Here is a 21154-nt window from a genome sequence, read left to right as displayed (position 1 = left end):
TTTGAATTTGAATATAAATGCGGACTGGATAGGCTGTATTCTAAGCAAGAATTAGACTCCGGAGCTGAGTAAACAGGAAGATCAAATTTAAAATTAAATTATTTTTAAACATGAATTTAAGAAAGTTAAATAAATTGATATAAAATCTAAACCTAATTAGTGTTGGCACTATCAAAAATAAAGTTTATACTCGATTAGTATTTACCATATATATATTAAAATGGTTTTATAGAGTCTCGACTTGTAATCTTTCCCCCACTCACATGTCATTTACGTGATGAATTATTAAATAATTAAATAATTGTGAATTAAAAATAAAATTTCACCATTCACCTGTCAATATATATATATATATATATATATATATATATATATATATATATATATATATTTATATAGACCTAGCATGGCTCTTTTATTTAAGGTCCTTCTGCCTCACTTTAATGGTAAGAAAGATCAAATGAAACTGAAAATTGCAGTAAGCATGGGGTTGCAGATGTGTTTAGTAAATTTAGATAACACTCTGGCTTGAATCGTCAATTGGAAGAAGACTTCTCTTTGTATATTGTGCAGCAAGTTTTGAAGATCTACAGGCTACAGCTTTTGTGGCTAATGGAGATTAACTAACAGTGGAAACACCTGTTTGGTGAGAATCCTGAAGAATAAGAGCAGATGAAGAAAGACCACTTCCAACTTTATGAATTTCAATAATCAGACAAATTTTTCTGAACCAAAACATTTCAGGCTGTTCATATTCAGTGGGTCAAAATGAGAATGATATAAATAATTTTTAAATTAAAATAAACTCTAATATTTGTATTAATCTAATATTAATTAATTAATACTTTTATAATTGTTCTTGATGGGATTTTATCTTTTAAAAGTGTTATATGATGGCTTCAATGTAAATATTATCAAATATATTATTTTTTGTATATTCAACTACATTATTATTCAAATATTGATCACTTTGTCTATTTCATAAATAATTTAAAAAAATTCATTCTTAAAAATGTGTTCTCAAAAATTTAATCCTTTATAATTTAAACCGTAATTTTTGCAAGACTTACAATCAAGTTTGATATCATAGATTTGATATTAGAATGTATAGTCAAAATGTAAACATCAAGTTAAAAATCAAGTATCATAAATTTTGAGTTAGAAAAATAGTTTGGTAAAATTTTGGTAAGACCCATTAATTTTTATTTATCAAAAACAACAAATTTTTTATTTAGACATAAGTATGTTAAATAAATAAGCAATTTCATGTATATTTCATTGAAACAATTATTCAACTCTCGAAATTACGGATCTTAGACATAATAAAATTCTTCAATGCAATAATTATACATATTTGGAATATACTGGGTCTTGCATTGTGGTTGTCCTTGAATAAAACATTTATAATCCATATTTAAAACATCAATAACATAGAGGGAGAATTTTGTGACTAAATATTGATATAAATCAAGACATATTTACTCATATTTTTCAGGTTCTTTATTTTTTATTATTAAATAAAAACCAATTTATATTATTTATTATTACATAGTAATCAAATCCCAATTCATATATAATAATACTTTAAATACTGTTTCAATCTGAATTGCTCAAATTATTGGATTAGGATTATAAGTAAATATAACAAAGTAAAATAAATTAATAAAATTACAAAAACCTATAAACTTGTGATTTTTTTTCATAAGTCAAGGAGCGTCAACTGGCCGGTGTTCATATTAAAACTAGAGCTGCAAAGGAAGCCATCTCTAAAACTCATTTTATATAAAAAAAACTGAAATCTAAACTTTTGCATAGAACAATTCCATAATGAACCCCTGTATTTTTATACATAAAGTGAGTTTATACTAATACTACAGCTATAATTCTGAATCACTCCATCCACCTGCCTTGCCCTACCCCCTAAAATTGAGGCAAATTTCAAATTTATATGCAGAAGGCTATATTACTCAAACTCTTTTAAGTGCTGCTACCTTTAAAACCAATAAGAAAGATTGTAATTAAACATCACAAACTGACTGGTAGGATAGAATTCATCAAACACAATTCTTTAAGGAATCTCCAGCTCCTTGGAAGAAGATATAAGAGAGAGCAAAGTCAGCAATAAAGATACCAACGAGGGAGATAACAACAGCTGAAGTTGTCGACTCCCCAACACCTTTTGCGCCTCCCGAAGTGGTGACACCCCAGGCACAGCTCACAATAGATATAATGGCACCAAAAACTTGTGATTTGATCATTGCACTGACTATATCCCATGACCTTAGAGCTCTCTGGGCTGAATCCAAGATAATGTTAATGCTGATTCCATAAACACCATCGGAAAGTAGGGCACTTGATGCCATCCCCAGAGTGAAACACATCAATGTCAAAAATGGTAGTGCAACACAGGAAGCAATTACTCTGGGGGTGACCAAGTAATCAACAGGGTCGGAACCAAGAACTCTCAGTGTGTCAGTTTGCTCAGAGACCTGCATTGTCCCCAATTCTGCTGCAAATGCACTTCCAATTCTCCCAGCAACCACAATTGATGTCACTACAGGACTAAGCTCCCTAGAAAATGCCAGAGCCAAGACGCCACCAACAGATCTATTCAAACCCAATCTAGTAAATTCTCTAACAAATTGGATAGTAAATGCCATACCAACAAAAGCTGCAGTCAAAAGACAGACCCCAATTGAACGTGGACCAACTCTCTCGAGCTGTTGAAGAGTGTTTCTCCAGTGCACTTTCCCTTTTAATATCCTAGTGATTACTTGGCCCGCCAACACAAGAACTGATAATCCCCTCCAAAGGTACTGTGGAGGCGACCAATTACTTAAGAATGAATTTGTTTCCAAACCTTGCTCTTTGCTCAGAATTGTATCTTCTTCCACTATTGCACTAGTCAAATGACCATCATCTGTGTTGGGAACTGCAAACAATCTAGTTTCTCGAGCAGGTCCTTGAAATTTACAAGATGAAACTCTTGCATTTAATTGCAGTGAACCTGTATTTGGGACATTAATCTTCATACACCTGTTGTGTTTTACGCAACTTCTGCATTACCATTTAGAACGTAACCACCATTTAAATTCTTTTTAATCAGCATCTAAAATAATAAAGAAAAATAAATAAATAAAAATAAAGAGAAACCTGTTTGAAAGGTAAAAAGCTGAGTAACAATGTGAAGCTATTTGCATATTTGGGCTTCGGTTAATGTGATGGCCTAGCTAAATTAACAACAGAACCATAAGCTGCTGTAATTACAAAAGGAAAAAAAATTAACATCTATAACAACTTAATAGAGGCAACACAGTACAATATATAATTTAAATGAAAAAAAGATAGTAGTCAGAACACTAAACACAATAGATTAACTAAGATTAACAAAAATTTAACTAATAAACATTTAGGTGAAAATGGATATCAACTCTTCCTTCGTTGTGGATTTAAAACAATAGTAGTTAATTTCATGACAAGCATTTAAATTTATAATTTTTATTTCACTCCAAGTTCTCTAATTAGAAGAAAACTTGGCTTAGTTTTGACTCATGGTTAGTTGGATATTAGCCTGAAAAGATTTTTTTTTTTTTTCGAATCTAACTCACCAAAACTTTTATTGGCTTTATAAGGCTTGCTAATAAAAAATATCAACTACATTTTTTTCCTCAAATTTCCAACTTCTAAGTCTATTATATTGTGTGAATTTCAAAATAATTATAGAATAATGTTATATATACACATTTTCACTATATAAAATGGGTACACAGATGATGTGTCATCATATAATTGGGTATTATTTTATTTTTAATTTAAAATCATTCAATCATATGAGAATATATAATCTGTACACATAATATTAGCCTGAAAAGATTTTTTTTTTTTCCGAATCTAACTCACAAAAACTTTTATTGGCTTTATAAGGCTTGCTAATAAAAAATATCCGCTACATCTTTTTCCTCAAATTTCCAACTTTGAAGTCTATTATATTGTGTGAATTTCACAATAATTATAAAGTAATGCTCTATGTAAACATTTTGACTATACAGGTAATGTGTCATCATGTGATTAAATGTTACTTTATTTTTAATTTAAAATAATTTGATCATATGATGACATATAATCTGTATGCCCATTTTGTATACTCAAAATGTGTACACATAATTTTATCTATAATTATATGATATGAAAAAGAATGTGCTTATGCGAAGATGGATGACTCTCAGTAAATCAACTGAGCAAAAGCATATTGGTTTCCAAGCCGTTTAATACCTCATTTGCCATTCAACAATACAAAGAGGCTGCCTGAATTACTACTGGATACTCTACAATTCAAAACAAAAGATTTAAAAAAATGCACCAAGAACCAACAATTTTAGCTGAAAAGCCAAACTTCACCCCATGTATATCACACTGTCGATTGATTCATCCATTAAGACTATTTAAAATACAAAAATATCTCCATCAAGAAAATTAAAAAAGGAAAAGAGAAACCTGAAATCACTTTTTGGCATTCATAAAGCACTTCGTCATGGTCCTAAATCAAACCCATCACACTGTGCTTGTTACATATTCTAATCAAAAAGCAGCAAGTTAGAAAAAGAATCTCTATGCAAATGCAAATTTCTCTTCACAGGAAAAAAAAAAAACCATCTCTCTTTCCATATATATAAAAAAATTCATCAACCTTAAAATCTGGATTAAAATCTAACCCAAAAACCTCCTGAATTAAAGTAACAAAATTCAGTGAGAACTTTGACTAAGTGAGCTTAATGTTTGGACAGCCATAGACACTTAGTGTCTAACCCATCTCACTGTACTTGTTACATATTCTAGTGAAAAGAGATAGGAAAACAATCTCTATGCAAATTTCTCTTCACAGAAACAAACCCATCCCTCTTTCTTTATACATTTCAACGAAAATTCATCAACCTTAGAATCTGGACTAAAATCTCATCCAAAAAAACTCCGGAATTACACAAACAAAGTAGAGAGAGAACTTTAGTCAAACACTTAGTGAGCTAAAGGTTGTGACAGCCGTAGAGACAACATACAAGCTTAGAAAATTTCGCTCAATTCTAAATGATAAGTTTAAACCTATTTAATATAAAAACAAGCATTAAAGTCAATGTGATTCGGTAAGAAAGAAGCAAAATAATACCCGAGAAGCCTTAGAACCCGAGATTGAGAGATCTTTGAGAGGTATAGAGTGTGACGAATGAGAGACTCGGGGAGGAACTGGTGTGCGATAGATTGGGGAAGTAGCGGCGGTGGCTTGTGGTGGTGTGCACAGCGGACTCTGTATAGAAAAACGACGGTTTCAGAGCATTTCGTTTGGAAATGTTTTATTTTAATTATTATAAATTAAGGTAAGTGGGTTGGCCACTCTTGCCTGCAATCCGGCCTAGAGCCGAGTCAGCTCGGGTCCTCTAATTTCGGCCGTCTTGTGGGAACACGATCCATGGACTGTTTGGGCCGTGCTGTAGACCGGCCCAACCTGACATTATAAGAAACCAAAGAATTTGCATGAGAGATCCAAAAATATTTATTAATCTTAGGAAGAATTAAAAATAATAAAAAATTATTATTAATATTATGTAAAACTAAAAGATTACTAGGTTGAGAATCTACACTTATTAATTATGTAAAATAATAACGTTATAGTGACAATTAAGTTGTTAGTATGAGAAATTCAAAAGGTATAATAAAAAATTTAAAAAATATAATTAATGGGCCAACTTATTAAATGCTGGTAGACTGGCCTTTTAAAGGCCCCCCGTAACTTGTTATGGTGCAAGTTGTGCCATAGGCTTTAATATTTTTGTGGGTTAGCTTAACACGTAAGACCTGCTATCATGCAATTCTTGGCTTAATATGCTCTGCAGGCATAATGGGCTGCATTGAAGTCAACCTGACCTGATCCATCACAACATATTGCCACCTCTAGTCTAGCTAAACAACTCAAACTTGGCTTGGTTAGACTTAGAGGGTTGTAAACTCAACTTTGAGATAATAACACTTTTCAAGATGTTTGTAAAAATACTGTAAATTACATAGCCATTGAGGAAAAAGTTTTTAAGAGTGTAAGTACGAAATTTTAAACTTTTAAATATTTATTAATATAATACTCAAATTTAATTGCATAATAGTGAATTCAACTTTGTCTTGAAAGACAAACTTGAGTTTAATTTGACAATAATTGAGTTGTGCTATGAGTAGCTCATGCACGCATTGTTAGGTTTATGCAAAACTCAAGCTTGATGAGTTTGAGGTCATAAACTCGAGCTCGAGATATGAACAATCGACTCAAATTTAGTTCAAAAAATTTGTTAAACTTATAACTTATATACTTATTAAAGAGTAAGATTTTAAGAACCCAACATTGTAGTGTGTTGGGTTTGATCCATGGGCATTCCTAACTGGGTTGTGGACCTAGTGTTAGGCCCATGGGCCGACTTATTACTGTTGAAATATATAAAAAAAAAAACTTGACAATTACTTCTACCACAAGCAGAAGTAGCAGAAGCCAAAATGGCTTTTGCCATACAAGCAGGAGCCATTCAACGGCTTCAGCCAGTAGCCGTTGTTTTAATTTTTTGATTTTTTTCTATATAAACAACTTAAATCTTCTCTATTTTCTAATTTTATTTATAAATCTCTCAATCTCAATTCTTTCATAATATTTTTAATCTCACTTTCTCTTTTTAACTTTCTTTTAAAAATTGTTTGAATTCGCAAATAATAATTTCTTATGTTTATAATTTTGTTTTTATTTCAATTTTATTATCACAAAATATTACAAATAGATTCAATGTCAAATGAATTCAATCTATTTGAATATTATTATGTTCATGTTAATGATGTTATTAATGATGCATAAGGTGAAATAGATGGAATACCAACAGGTGAAAAATGGTACAAACACAACTTCACATTCGACATAGTGAAAAAGAAAACAAACGTCGATGGTATAAGAGTACTTTGATAAAATAAAGGAAACGATCGAAAGAAAATTAATTCGTTAAGTGGTATGTAAACATTATAGTTATTGTTTAATATATGCAAGAATGAGTGGCACAAGGACATATTCATCGACACATTACTAATTATTATAAAAAAATTCCACATGAGCTCATATGGTAAAAATAAATTGCATTCATCGGATCACGATTCGTTAATCTTGACGCTAGGTCAGCAAGAGGTCCAAGCAGTTTCGGACACAAGAACGAAAGACCAACTTTTATGTACGATCAAATGAAGATATGAGATTACATGACAGGTATGTAGTTACTTCTGATCAACAATATAAAATTTTAGAATGGATGATGCAAAATAATGTTCAACCAGTATTTAGAAGAATTCCTAAACCAACTCTTAGATCAGACATCTTGATAAATTATGCATTAATGAAATTAAAAGTTATTGGAGAATTAAGTAATTTTGATATTTCAATAATTTTTTATTTATGGATAACTATAAATCAAGATAAAGGGTACATATGTGCAACTGTCAATTTTGATTGACAGTTATGTAAAAAAATTATTGCATTTAGAAATTTAGAACATTCATATGATGTTCTTATAATTTATCGTGTATTAGCAAATATTTTGAGGAATATAAAATTAATAATTTTATTTTTCCTCTTACTTTTGATAATGCCAATAATAATAATAAAGTTATTAAATATATGTATAATCATTTATCTTTTAAATAATATTATATTAGGTATGCACGTCATGTTATTAATTTAATAGCTTAAAAAGGCTTGAGTACGACTAAAAAAACATATACAAATAATTTGGCATGTCATTACATATATTTTATCATCCTCATCATGAGTATAAGCATAACATCAATTATATAAATCAATCAGATTAAGAAGAAAAAAAATTAAAAGTAAATATTAAAACTAGATGAAATTCAACATTCCCCTTATTGAAAGCAATGCAAAATGTATGAAGTTTTTATAACATGATATTTCAATATTCAACTAAAGGATTCGGTGAATCTTTTTTTTTTTTTTGATAGATCAAGATTGAGAGATAACTATGACTCTAATGAACATATTAAAGCTATTGAAGACAATTACAAACTATTGTTTAGATGTGTATTATCCAATTACTTGTTTAATAATATATAGTATAGTAGAAAGAAGTAATTTTTCTAAAGAACATGAGTCTCATGACTCTTATCATATTTTTCAAAATATATTTAGGCAAATGAAACAAAAATTTGAAAAATATTGGAGTGAAATTTCTTTACTTTATTCCGTAGTTACTGTTTTAGATCCTAGGGCAAAAACTAATGAACTACAAAATTTATTTGATGTTATTAATGAAAATTTGTCAATTAATAGTAATGTTAATTCTGTTAAATATGTTCAAGATTTTTTATTTGAAATGTGTAGTATTTATAAACAAAAATATAGAACGACTGAACAAAATTCTACACTAGAGGTAAATTCCGATAGTTTACGCAAAAAAAAAGTCGCGTATATGGTCACTATTGCTAAAAGGTAAACTGCTTACCAGTCAAAATACAAGTTATAGTTAATTTTATAATTATATCAATACTGATCATTATCCTCAAAGATATAATGTTGAAAAACTAGATGTTTTGGTATGGTGGAAAGATAAGACAAAAACTTTTCCTGTGCTTGTCGCTATACTCGGAGATCTACTAATGCCTCTGATGTTGACTGTGGCATTAAAATTCATTTTTAGTGTAGGTGGATGCGTGTTGGATGATAGACGATTCAATTTACACTCAAATATGGCGAGACGATTATATGTTTGAAGGATTGGGTCAAAATTAATTTTAAATTACAAAATTGGGTGGTAGAAGATATCTTTGAAGAATTTACAGATTTAGACGTTGAAGATGAGTAGATAAATGGTATGATATATATATATATATATATATTATTTATATTTATAATTATACAATATATAAATTAATTTATTTGAATTATGTTATAATATTTTTCATCATATAATCACGATATTCCTTTATTACAAGTAAAAAATTATAAATAAAATATTTGAGATATTGTCATCGATTTTAATAATTAAAAAATCATTTATGTTTAAATTTTTTAAAATTTCTTTAAATGGGCGGATTTGATTAAGACTTACCCACCCTTATATATAGAATCAAACTTTTGATCTTAAAATTTTTTTAAATCAATTTGATCTAAAAGTTTATTACTATACAAACCTAAGGCCAAACAGGTTATGAACACCTCTAATTATGTACATGTTTTAATGCTTACTAAACAAGTGATCGCATCGATACATGTTACTGTTTCTTATTACGAGATTATCTCATCTTTTGGTATGGTAAGAAACTAACGAGAACAATCCTTTCTCATTCAACTTTGTAAGTAGAAGGAAGTATTAACTAATGGATCATGTTTTCTTAATTTGGGATGTAAATTATTTCTAAAAGAGATTAACTCATGTTACAAGCAAAGACTTTTGTTTTTACAAGAAATAAAAAAATAATAATAATGTTGGTGACGGAGGTTGGCACAGTACGAATGTATAACAACAAGGAGGTGTTCAATTTGAGTAATATTTTATTACTAAAATAGAAAAATTATCTTAAAAATAGATTACTTAGAAAATTATTAGGTATAAATGATTACTATGTTTGATAAAATTTAATATATATAAATAATTATTATATTTAGTTAAAAATAATAAAAAATTACTAGTAAATTATTTCACTTAAATACGTTTAAATATAATTATTTTTAACTATTTTTTATATTATTTATCATATTAATTAAAAATATATTTTTTTATCTTAAAAAACTAATAAATAATAATATAATTATAATAAAATTAATATTACTTTAATAAACTTTAAATACCTAAAATAAATATGATAATTAAATTATCATCTATATTATTCATCATATCAATATTAATAATAAAATATTATTATAATATTTTATTATTAATAAATTAAATAAAAAATAAAATATAAATTACCACGATAACCCATCCAACCAAACAGCCCGCAAAAGTAAACAAAAGTCCACTCATCTTAAATTCTTGAGAGCTGACAGCTTGACGCTCATTAATTACTCCCTCTAGAAGATGTTATCACCAAATGCAACCATCACCACTTCTTTTTTCCAACCACCAGTGCTTTTTTCTTCCTGACTGCAAGATGTCGGCGATAGAGGAAATAAACCACCACTGATGACCCTAAATTCATGGGGTTTTGGGGGGAGAAATTATAAACCCTGACAGGAAAACAGAGCTTCGTAAGAAAAAAATTATTACTTTTCGATGTTTAAAAAAATTAAAAGTAATAAGTTTAATGAAATTTTATAATTTATAAATTAATATTTAGATTTTTAAAAGATTTTAAAAAAAAATTTAGAAAAGAAATAATCAATCAGTGGAAATAAATCCTTTGGCCAATAAAAGTAAATAATGTCGGCTAACAAATATGAATGCGTAACAGCTTAAGGTCCACTCATCTTAAATGCATAACAGCTGAACACCACCCCTTTTTTTTTTGACTGTCAGAGGCCTATGAAAGAGCAAAGGAGCCGCCATTGATGACCCTAATTTGATCAGTTTTCCATCGTCCAAAAGCTTAATTTCTACCAACCAGTCAGTTTTTACTTTTTGACTAACAGATGTTAGAGACAAAGAATGGAAGAGCAAAGAAATCGCCATTTACTGACCTAATTTCTATTTATTCAGTGCAGGCTTCATCAATTTCTCTCATTCAAAAGCTTACGTATCAAATAACTTAGGCTCATTTGTAAGGAAAGAGATGGATCTATTAAGCTTTCAAGTTGCTCCTGGAGATTATTTTCTAGTAAGTAGTAGTTTTATCATTCATGTTAAATCAATTTCAATGATCTCCTGTTTTCTCTTTCTGATGTCTGTGTATAATATATGGAGCTACGAAAGTCGAAAATCAGTGAAGAAATCAAGCTATTGAAAGATTTTGTACAGCAGTGCAAAAATATCCCGGAAATGAAAAATAAAATCATAGACTATCTTCAATCTCTTCGGGGAGATCTACAGGTAACCTTAAATTATATTCCTAAGTTAAAAGTTTTTGAATAATTTTATATATATAGAGACACACACATAGATCTGAATATTAGAGAAATAAATAAGTGTCTGTATTTATCTACATAAATTGAAATTACATATAATATAATATGAAATAAAATTTTTGAAATATTAAGAAGTTATGGTAGAAAAATCGTCACCGAAACTCTCTCATTTCATTGAAATAATTTTATCTTTTATAGAACAAAAGTTGAAAGGTGCTTTACTGACATTTATGTTACATATATTTTTCACTTTGTTATAATTAGAATCTCTTTTTCATGTAAAGGAAAATTGTCTTCTGAACGAAGCATATGATTCCTTTTTCAATTAATAAAGATCAATTTATTGAACCAGCTTATATGAATCTTTAAAAAAGGAAAATTGGGTCCTACAACTTTTCGATTCAGGCAATACTTGCTTTTGTATAATTTTATTTATGGTATTGAAAAATTTACAAAGGAGAAATTTTAATAGAAGGGAATGAATTGTTTTTTTTTGCTTTTAGAGTATTCCAGGGAAAAAAAATTAGACAAAATTCGACTATCATTCAAATAGAAAACAATTTAGAATATTCTACTAGGAAAAAAAAATTCATTGCAAGAATAGTTTAAAATGTTCTATTTAATTTAATAAAAAAAAATTCATTGCAAGAATAGTTTAAAATGTTCTATTTAATTTAATAACATTAAATAGCTTTTTTCTTTAAATTATATTTTATGCCATTTATATTTGTCCCATCCCAAAATGACAAAGTTTTTTATTTTATTATTTCTCTTGAAAATGGGAAGGATGTTGAATCTTTAGTGCAACGTGGAGAGCCATTTGTATCTTCCAACCTCAATGGAATAAATTTGCACCATGGACAGGTTCCTTTTCTCTCTTTTTATATTATTTATACGATTAAAGTTAGAAATGCCTCAATTAATAGAAAAAAATATATATTCAGTAATCTTTAGGATTTTTAGCCAATGTCTATGTACTTGCTAGCAAACTATACAAATTGACTTGGGTGCCTTAAATATGTTTTAGAGTTTCAGTTTCTCTCCTTAAGCTCAATTTTCATTTGGCATCTATGGTTTATTAGGTGATAGAGTTGTTTGTATATTAACAGGAAATCACTCAAATAAGAGAACAAAATGCCTATTTTGAACCCACTCTAAATAAAGAAAGTGAGATGGCGATGAATACAAGTATGGAGAGCTCATCTAGTATTAAAAGAAGAAAGTTGAAGTCAAAGGTTTGGGAGGACTTCATAAAATATGAAGACAAAGAGAAGAAGGAATGGGCTAAATGTAAACATTGTGAGAAAGTGTTTGTAGGATCAAGTAAAAGTGGAACGACACATCTCAACAATCATTTAAAAAGTTGTCAAGGTTTGAGAACTCTAGGTGGAGTTGCAGATAAAGGAAAAATGAAAAGTGTGATTGGTCCAAATTTGAATGGCTCTGAGTTGGTGTCAAGGATCATTAAGTATGGGCTAAATGATATCAAGGATGATATTCTTGTTATTTACGAACAAAAGAAGTGTAACTTTCATGGATATTTAGATAAACTCCCTTCTCATTTTAGTGTAACAATTGAGTGGTGGGATGCGTTTTGGTATTTGAGAATCTGGTTTGTTGATGATAGTTGGGAATTGAGAAACATGATTATTAATTTCAATAATAGAGGCGATGTCTATGAACTTGTGAAGTCTGTGCTTATGGATTGGAATATACATAGAAAAATATGCTCTGTGATTATCTCTTGCCATCATCCATTAATATATGTGGAACAGAATGAGAATCTGAAAAATTGGTTGAAAGAACAAGGTTCAGTTCCTTTCATTGTGGCATCTTATTTGCATGAGTTTGCATTTTCTGAGATTCAAGCGAATTTGAGTTTTCATAAATTGAAAGAAATTTCTCCAAATAAAATTTTAACAAAAGCATCTGATCTTCAAAGTTACGTCAGCAAATCATCAAATGACTTGAGTTTTAACAATGCAGTCACAGAAGCTACATCCAAGGGCAAAATAGTAACTTCACAAAGTGTTCCTCAGACCAGTTGTCAAGATGAAAGTCTGTTTGAGTGGGTAGTGGGATGTAAAGAAGTGTTTTGTGAATTGGAGCATAGATATCCTGATTTCAAGTCTATGAATTTTACAAAAGAGGAGTGGGATGATGCAACTTTAATGTATGGTTGTTGGCAAGTGATGAAGGATTTGAAAAAAGAAATTGATAGCTTGCTAGATGCTTCTAAAACCGTAAATGTGTATTTCTCAATATTTTGTTACTTCTTTTTAAGATTCGATCAATTGAGAAAAAGTGATAATTCTTATCTTCACACCATTGCATCATGTTGCCTAGAACATGTTGAATGCTGGGAGTACTGTGGGCTGGTTAAAGAAGTTATCATTTTGGATCCAAGGTGTAAAAGAGAGACGCTAGAAAGTTATTACAAAATGATTTATGGTAATGATGCTGAGGCATGCTTTGATAAAATGATTGATGATGTTAAAAATTTTTTCAGTAATTGTGTAAAGGGAATATCATCATCTTGTTCAAGCCATGACTATAATACTACATTAGAATCAGAGCTCGACTCTTATTTGAAAGAGAAGCATCCTGAAGATGAAGGGCTTGATGTCCTACAATGGTGGCATGACAAATCTCTAATTTATCCAACATTAGCTAGGATAGCGTGCTATTTCTTATCGATATCTATCAAAACTCCTGATTTAGATTTAGATGATTCCTTGCGGGGAGAAATTGATGATATTTTGTTGGGTAGTCTAGATGATGACTTGAAATACAAATTAGCGTGTACAAAAATATGGTTGAACACCTCTGAAAATAATTGAATAAGTTGTTGAATATATATGTTATAATTTTTTTTTTTTTTTGCTTTTAGTACGAATAGGAATAGCCTTTTTTTAAGTAGAAAAATGAAAAAAATATTGTACTTCTCAAGTTTTATCTCAATTGCCATGTCATTTTTACATCTTAGTTGGTGTTCATATACAATTTTATCTCAATTGGCATGTATTTGGGACATTAATCTTCATACACCCATTGCGTTTAACACAACTTCTGCATTCTCATTTATATTCTTTTTAATCAGTGTCTGAAACTAACTAGATAAATAAAACTAGAGAGAAACCTGCTTGAAAGGTAAAGGACTGGGTAACAATGTGAAGCTGTTTGCATAATTGGGCTTCAATTATGGTGATGGCCGATCCATAAGCTACAGTCATAACAGAAAGGGCAAAAAATATTTTCTCTTGCACATTTATAATATTTTCTCTTGATTTAATTTCTTGAGAAATCGTGTCTTCTTTAGTTATCTTTTGTCCCCTAATAAAATACTACCATATATTACACATAATATATATTAAAACAACCTAATCATGACCTCTAATATAAGGTCCCATAAATAAAACTCTCATATGTGCCACTGAATGCGTAAAGCTTAAGTGAAAAAAAGCAGCATTACAATTAATATTTGGTTAAAATAAAAAAGATTGAATTATAATCTTGTTTTTGATATTAAAATTTTATATCTTAAATATTAAAATATTACCGATGTAATTTTGATTTTGTTATAATCTTCACCTTACTTTTCGATTGTTTTAGGACAAAATTACCCTTATTTTCAATTAATACAACAAAATTTCTAAAAACTATTTTTGAGAAATTATATTTAAGGACATTTGAATAAAATATTATCATAATATTTTTTTATTATCTCTAACAAAATACAATAATTATTTATACCTATCAACAATAATAATTTATACCCAATAATTTTTTTAGATAATCTATTTTCAAGATAATATTTTATTTTTGTCAATAAAACATTACTCAAACCAAAAGTATCATAAAAGAAAAGAAACATATTTTGTTTGACAATTTTGTCTCAATGTTGGGTAATTGATAAATCAATTATGAAGAACATAAGAGCATTATGCAATTGAAAATTCAGATTATCATGCAACATCATTCTTAGACTTTTCTGAATTTTCAACTAATTATTTAATTAAATATGAGAAAGCATTTGGATTATTGAATATTCTCTTTAAAAATACTATTGCATAATGCATACGTTGATTATAGAATATTCAATTTCTCAATTATTTAAAATTTGTAAAGCTCATTCTAAAGGAAAGATGATGCGGAAACCCATTTTCCATTAGACAATATCAGCTTTCAGAAAACAAATTCGATTTTCGCTCATCCTTTTGTCCCTTCCACACTGGCTTTCAAAATTTAGTTACTTCTTCCTCCCATTATCAACGGTGAGCTTAAATGTAAACCCTAATGTAATAAGATATAGAAGTTGAAACGCAGCTTTAACCCATTCTGTTAAAGATTGTTGGCTGGCTAATGCCACCATATAATATCAAGATAATTGAAGACTTTTAGGTGACTTAGAAAGGAAAGTCTGCTTATTTTATGGCTAGCTGTTTGGTGTTAACCTTTAAACTTTTCAATTATTCAATTTGTATTCATTCTTAATTTGTTATACAATAAAACTATTTACGCCCAATTTTGAATATCTAATCAGGTATTCAGATTATTTGTCATAGTGATTTTGAGTAAGAAATAAAATAATATCCAATCACATGATAACGTATTAGGTCCATACTGCAATTGTGTGATAATTTTGCATCAACATAGAACATGTTGTACGTTGATGAGGGGAGAGTTCACAAATCACAAAGAGGCAATGACTTAATTAAGGTGACATCCTCACCCACCAAGTCATTTTGATGCTTGGTTAATTGTTATAATCAGCTGCAAGCAAATATAAAATCAAGAGAGAAGAACGAAGAATAAATATAGCCGCAATTCAAGTATACATTGATGATAATCCGATATAACATATTGAAATTGACAGCCAACTAACAGAAAGTAAAATTGTTCATAAGTCAAGAAGGCATTGACCTATGTGGCCCTCCTTATTGAAACAATGGTCTCTTTACCATTTTTTGAAAAAATTTCCTTGTTTATTACATCCATAATTACCGTGTTACCTTGCATGACGAATTTACTGGGATTTAAGCAGTGATTGTGGCTGGAAAATATATGATATGCAAAGAAATTTGTGTTCGAATCTAACTAACAAAAGCTTTTACTGGCTGTATAAGGCTTGCTAATAAAAAAATATCAACTACATTCTTGCCCTCAAATTTCCAACTTCCAAGTCTACCATATGGTGTGGATTTCACAATAATTATATGATATGAAAAAGCATGTGCTTAAGTGAAGATGGATGACTCTCAGCAAATCTAATGAGCAAAAGCAAATTGGTTTCCAAGCAGTTTAGGACCACATTTGCTATTCAAAATTACAAAGAGGCTGCCTGAATTACTACTCGATACTGTCTAATTCAAAACAAAATTAAAAAAAAATGCATCAAGAAACAACAATTTTAGCAGAAAAGCCAAACTCCACCCACATACATCAAATGGTGGATCGATTCATCTATTAAAACTATTTAAAAAAATGATAATATCTCAATCAAGAAAATAAAAAAGGGAAAAGAAACACCTGTAATCTCTATCCTGCATTCATAAAACACTTTGTTATAGCCTATATCAGACCCATCTCACTGTACTTGTTACATATTCTAGTCAAAAGGCAACACCTAAGGAAAATACTCTCTATCCATATGTCTCTTCACGGAAAAAACCCCATCTCCCCTTCCATATATGTAACAAAAATTCATCAACCTTAAAATCTGGACTAAATTCTAACCAAAAAACTCCTGAATTGCAGTAACAAAGTTGTGTGAGAACTTTGACATGGTGAGCTTTAGGTTTGGACAGCCACAGGCACTCACTGTCTAACCCATCTCACTGCACTTGTTACACATTCTAGTCAAAAGGCACCAAGTAAGGAAAACAATCTTTACGTTAATTTCTCTTCACAGAAATAAACCCATCTCTCTTTCTTTAGACATCTCAACAAAAATTCATCAACCTTGAATCTGAACTAAAATCTAACCCAAAAAACTCCCAAATTACACTAACAAAGTTGAGAGAGAACTTTAGTCAAACACTTACTAAGCTAAAGGTTCTGACAGCCGTAGAGATAACTTACAAGCTTATAAAATTTAGCTCAATCCTAAATGACAAATTTAAACCTATTTTATATATAAACAGGTCATTAAAGTCAATGTGATTCGGCAAATAAGAAGCAAAATAGTACCCGAGAAGCCTTAGAACCCGAGATTGAGAGATCTTTGAGAGGTATAGAGTGTTACGAATGAAAGACTTGAAGAGGAACTGGTGTGCGATAGATGGCGGAAGTAGGGGCGGTGGTGTGCAGAGCGGACTCTGCAAAGGTAAACGACGGTTTCAGAGCATCTTTTTTATAGATATGTTTTACTTTAATTTTATAAATAAAGGTAAATGGGTTGGACACTCTTATTGCCTGCGATCCAGCCCAACAAAGGCTTGAACTCAGCTTAATTAGATTTATACAAAGCTCGAGCTTGAAGAATTTGAGGTTTGTAAACGTAAGTTTGAAATAGGAATACATGACTTGAATTTTGTTTATAAAACCTGTAAAATATTATAACTTATATATTCATCAGGGAATAAACTCTTAACGGTGTAAATGTAAGATTTTTAATTTTTAGAAATTAAATACTAAGTCGTTCAAATTTGAGCTTAATTAGATAATAATTAATTTAAGTTGAGTCATTAGTAGCTCACGAGTAGACTCCATTCACTTGCATCCCTAATATTTGAAACTAGAGATTGAGAGGCTCACATACATTTGGTTAGGTTTATATGGAGATTGAGCTTGATGAGTTTGGGGGTTGTAAACTCAAGCTCAAGAGAGGCTCACACTCACACACACACACACACAAGACTTGAGTAGTGTGGGATTTGTTTGAATTTTAAGCTCTTTACTCTTTTAAGTTATCTTTTGGGGGGTGATTTACCCAAGGTTTTGCATTAATTGATATTAAAGTCCTCTTTTATGTTTTCGGGTTACAATTAATCAATGAGAGTGATACAGTGCTTGTTTAGTCGCAATGTTGCAATTGAGTAGCACGAGTGGTGTTATTGACGTTGAGATGTTTTCGGGTTACAATCAATCAATAGTATGAGCTGGCGTAAAGCTATCTTGCATGTGCACGGAAGATTATAGAGTATGGTGGAATGTTAATGACTACTACAAGCTATGACAATTATAAGATATAAGTAAAGCTATCTTACATTGTCCCACATTGGTAACATGCAATTCAATGGGACTATTGATTATTGCTTATTGGGTTGAGGAGTGTGGTGCAATGGTATGACTAGTGCAAGGTATAAAACTGTCTTACATTAGAGCTAAGAGATTTAGTGTGGGATTTATAAGGGTTTTAGACTCTTTACCCTCACAAACTATTTTTTGAGATGTGGTTACCGAAGTTCGTATCACATTATATATAAAAAATATATTACCAAAGTTCATAATAATGGATATGAAACTATATATAGTTGATGCATCATTTATTTTAATGTGTTTAGTTTTCCTTTAATTTTAATTTCATATTATTTAATTATATTTGAACACATTAATTAATATGAAATATGAATATATATGGAAAAAGTGTGCTCATATAATATAATTTTTCATTCAAAACAAAGCTTTCATTAAATATCAACACTGCCTTGAATTATATATATATATATATATATATATATATATATATATATATATGGGTAGTAATATGTGTACTTAGCAATTTGGCTACCAAAAATGATACGTTATCATCATTGGTACTCATTATAATTAAATTTTATTTATTTAATTTTTACACTAATGTTTGATGGTTTGTGTATATTTCTGGTTATTTAGTAACTCGAATAATACCATAGATACTAACGAGTACAAACAAATTGATATGTTATTATGTGATTAAGTGATCAAATTATTTATATTATCTTTAATTTAAAATTATTCAACTATATAATAATACGTCAATTTGTTTCTATTCCTGCATAGCAATTCCATTTGTGCATGAAGTACTATTGTTATAAACTCTTCACAAGCAAAACATGTAAACTTGTAGTTTCTAGTATGAATGAAAAATATTTCTAGCTATATAATTAAACCAACTCATGGAGTTAGGAGTTTACAATATCAATGGAACAATGCACACGAACAAATTTAACCACCAAAAATGACCAAGAAGCATCGCAGATATATGAGCCTCATGAATATGTTTCGCTCTACTTCCTATGTTTAAAATAAATTTCAGTCCATTTTGGTAACTCATGCTTTCACAATTCACATTATAAGCTAGATAAATACTTATGTTTTGTGTTTATTTAGATTCAAAATAAGTCATACTCAAACATGGACTAACTCAAACTTAGCTCGAATCCATAATAGTCAGTTCAAGTTTGAATTCGTTTAAATTAGCTAGAGGGTTATTGATTGATGAATACTATCACCAGAAAGGAATTTGTGTTGGACTCGAACAAATTTGAAGCTTTAGCTCAAATTGAGTCGAACACCAAGTTGGTTTGGTTTGGATCCAACCTAGGTTAATTTCTTCAAAAAAAATATATATAAAAGAGTAAAGTTTTAGAGTGATTCAAACAATGTTTTAGAAATAAATATATGCTAGAAATGAACACAATCACTTGAATAGCCAAAGTTCTTGCTATGTTTATTAGTAGAACAAGTAATGCCCCAGCACAAATAAAAATGAAGATCATTGACCCTCAGGGTTCAATCTGAAAACACCTTCAAAGCTCAAGAACACAAGCAAGAAAGAAAATAAAACATAAATCTTGTGTGTTTGCCAATGCAAGCATCTTAATTTAGCAATGGGAAGTGTTCGGGAGGTTGCATTTAGTAGGTAGCTGCATGGCTTGGTTAAAGTCTATCCCATAAAACCCTAACAACCCGGAGTTCTTGAACATGCAGAAGCATGGCAAGTTAGCCTTGGATAGAGCCGAGCAACAGTCGAGCGAAGGCGGCACGGTGCTCTGGATGTTGACAAATGGCTTGCACATCATGAGACCTTCCCTAGTCATGCCACAGATGCCCTCGGTATTACTCTTCTTCTCCATCCCGAAGGCTTCGGACCTAATCGCCAAACCTAGAACCACTGCCACAATGACAAATTTTGTGTATGCTTCCATTGTTTTTTTCTCTTATTGGCAGGCTTGGAGTACGAATAGGGATATTATGAAATGGTTTATATAGAGAATGAATTTGAGGAATCTGCATGTTATATTGGTGATTTCAATGGGCACAAAATTGTTGGCATTTCTGTGGGCTGTTAGGAGTCACGGGTGAACATTGGTTTGGTTTAAAATTGTTGCTTAGGGAGGCAGCACGTGAAGTCTTATAAATAGACAAAATATGTGACGAGGTGCTCAACTTGCTCTATTTATTTAATGGTTTATGTTGATAATATTTCTGTTAGGTAGGTTAAAATTTTGTTGGAATTGGGTGTTTTATTCAGATGAGAATATTTTGCAAGGAATTCATATGGGGTTAAGAGTTCAATGAGACAATTTAGTTTTAGCTGGAATTGTTATTAATAATAACTGAAAACAATTTCTATTAGGAACTTTCACTCTTTTTTCTTTCCTCCTAAGAGCCTTGATTCCTTTTATTGATAATTTCAACAAAATAAACTGTTCACGAGCCTACTGTTGAAAAATGCATCTATTCTCAATGTTGGCTTGTGATTCATTGACATGTTAGTTTTACTTATGATTTGACCAAACTAAAGAGTGTGTAGAATTAATAAAGCAAACACATACGTGATTTATATCTTAAATCACCTAAAAAAGGGTTACATCCAATAGAGTCAAATCATTTAAATATCTCTTGTACAATGAATGAATTTGCTAGTTAATTGTTATATCACTCATGCAAATGAATAATGTGTTTATATACTAGGACTTGGACAAGGGGAGATCATTGTGTGGGATGGCTACTAAAGGTTTTGGTCAATGTGGAATGAGCTAGAATAATGATATTGGCATGGAAATGAGCCAAAGATGACAAGATCAACATTGAGAGTGGGTGTGAAAGTCAACTCAAATTGAAGATGGGTGTCGAAAGTGA

At 30.1% G+C, this 21154-nt stretch overlaps 3 protein-coding genes across 13 annotated transcripts; 1 reads left to right on the top strand and 2 right to left on the bottom strand.

The window, feature by feature from the left end:
• Positions 1–1785: 1785 nt before the first annotated feature.
• LOC123221864 (protein TRIGALACTOSYLDIACYLGLYCEROL 1, chloroplastic) lies at positions 1786–5336 on the bottom strand. 9 transcript variants are annotated; one of them, XM_044644812.1, is made up of 4 exons: positions 5162–5336; positions 4495–4574; positions 3154–3257; positions 1786–3057 (listed from the first exon to the last, which is right to left on the bottom strand). In XM_044644812.1, exons 3-4 carry the CDS (start codon positions 3198–3200, stop codon positions 2055–2057), a joined length of 1050 nt encoding a protein of 349 aa, XP_044500747.1. In that variant the 5' UTR covers positions 3201–3257; positions 4495–4574; positions 5162–5336; the 3' UTR covers positions 1786–2054. The 9 variants fall into 9 exon arrangements, with proteins under 9 accessions (XP_044500747.1, XP_044500751.1, XP_044500748.1 ...); XM_044644816.1 differs by having other exon boundaries at positions 1786–3036; XM_044644813.1 differs by having other exon boundaries at positions 3154–3254.
• A 5191-nt stretch (positions 5337–10527) lies between these two features.
• LOC123220412 (zinc finger BED domain-containing protein RICESLEEPER 1-like) lies at positions 10528–14066 on the top strand. 3 transcript variants are annotated; one of them, XM_044642632.1, is made up of 5 exons: positions 10528–10628; positions 10727–10839; positions 10926–11051; positions 11873–11950; positions 12196–14066. In XM_044642632.1, the coding sequence occupies exons 2-5, from the start codon at positions 10795–10797 to the stop codon at positions 13924–13926; spliced, it is 1980 nt and encodes a 659-aa protein (XP_044498567.1). In that variant the 5' UTR covers positions 10528–10628; positions 10727–10794; the 3' UTR covers positions 13927–14066. The 3 variants fall into 3 exon arrangements, with proteins under 3 accessions (XP_044498567.1, XP_044498568.1, XP_044498569.1); XM_044642633.1 differs by lacking the exons at positions 10528–10628; positions 10727–10839; positions 10926–11051 and adding an exon at positions 11113–11673 and having other exon boundaries at positions 11725–11950; XM_044642634.1 differs by lacking the exons at positions 10528–10628; positions 10727–10839; positions 10926–11051 and having other exon boundaries at positions 11900–11950; positions 12169–14066.
• A 5827-nt stretch (positions 14067–19893) lies between these two features.
• LOC123220870 (putative lipid-transfer protein DIR1) lies at positions 19894–20217 on the bottom strand. The gene has a single exon (XM_044643458.1). It carries the CDS (start codon positions 20215–20217, stop codon positions 19894–19896), a length of 324 nt encoding a protein of 107 aa, XP_044499393.1.
• Positions 20218–21154: the final 937 nt, after the last annotated feature.

The sequence above is a fragment of the Mangifera indica genome, chromosome 7, assembly GCF_011075055.1.
Source record: "Mangifera indica cultivar Alphonso chromosome 7, CATAS_Mindica_2.1, whole genome shotgun sequence".
Taxonomy (NCBI): domain Eukaryota; kingdom Viridiplantae; phylum Streptophyta; class Magnoliopsida; order Sapindales; family Anacardiaceae; genus Mangifera; species Mangifera indica.
This window is presented reverse-complemented; position numbering and strand designations above follow the sequence as displayed.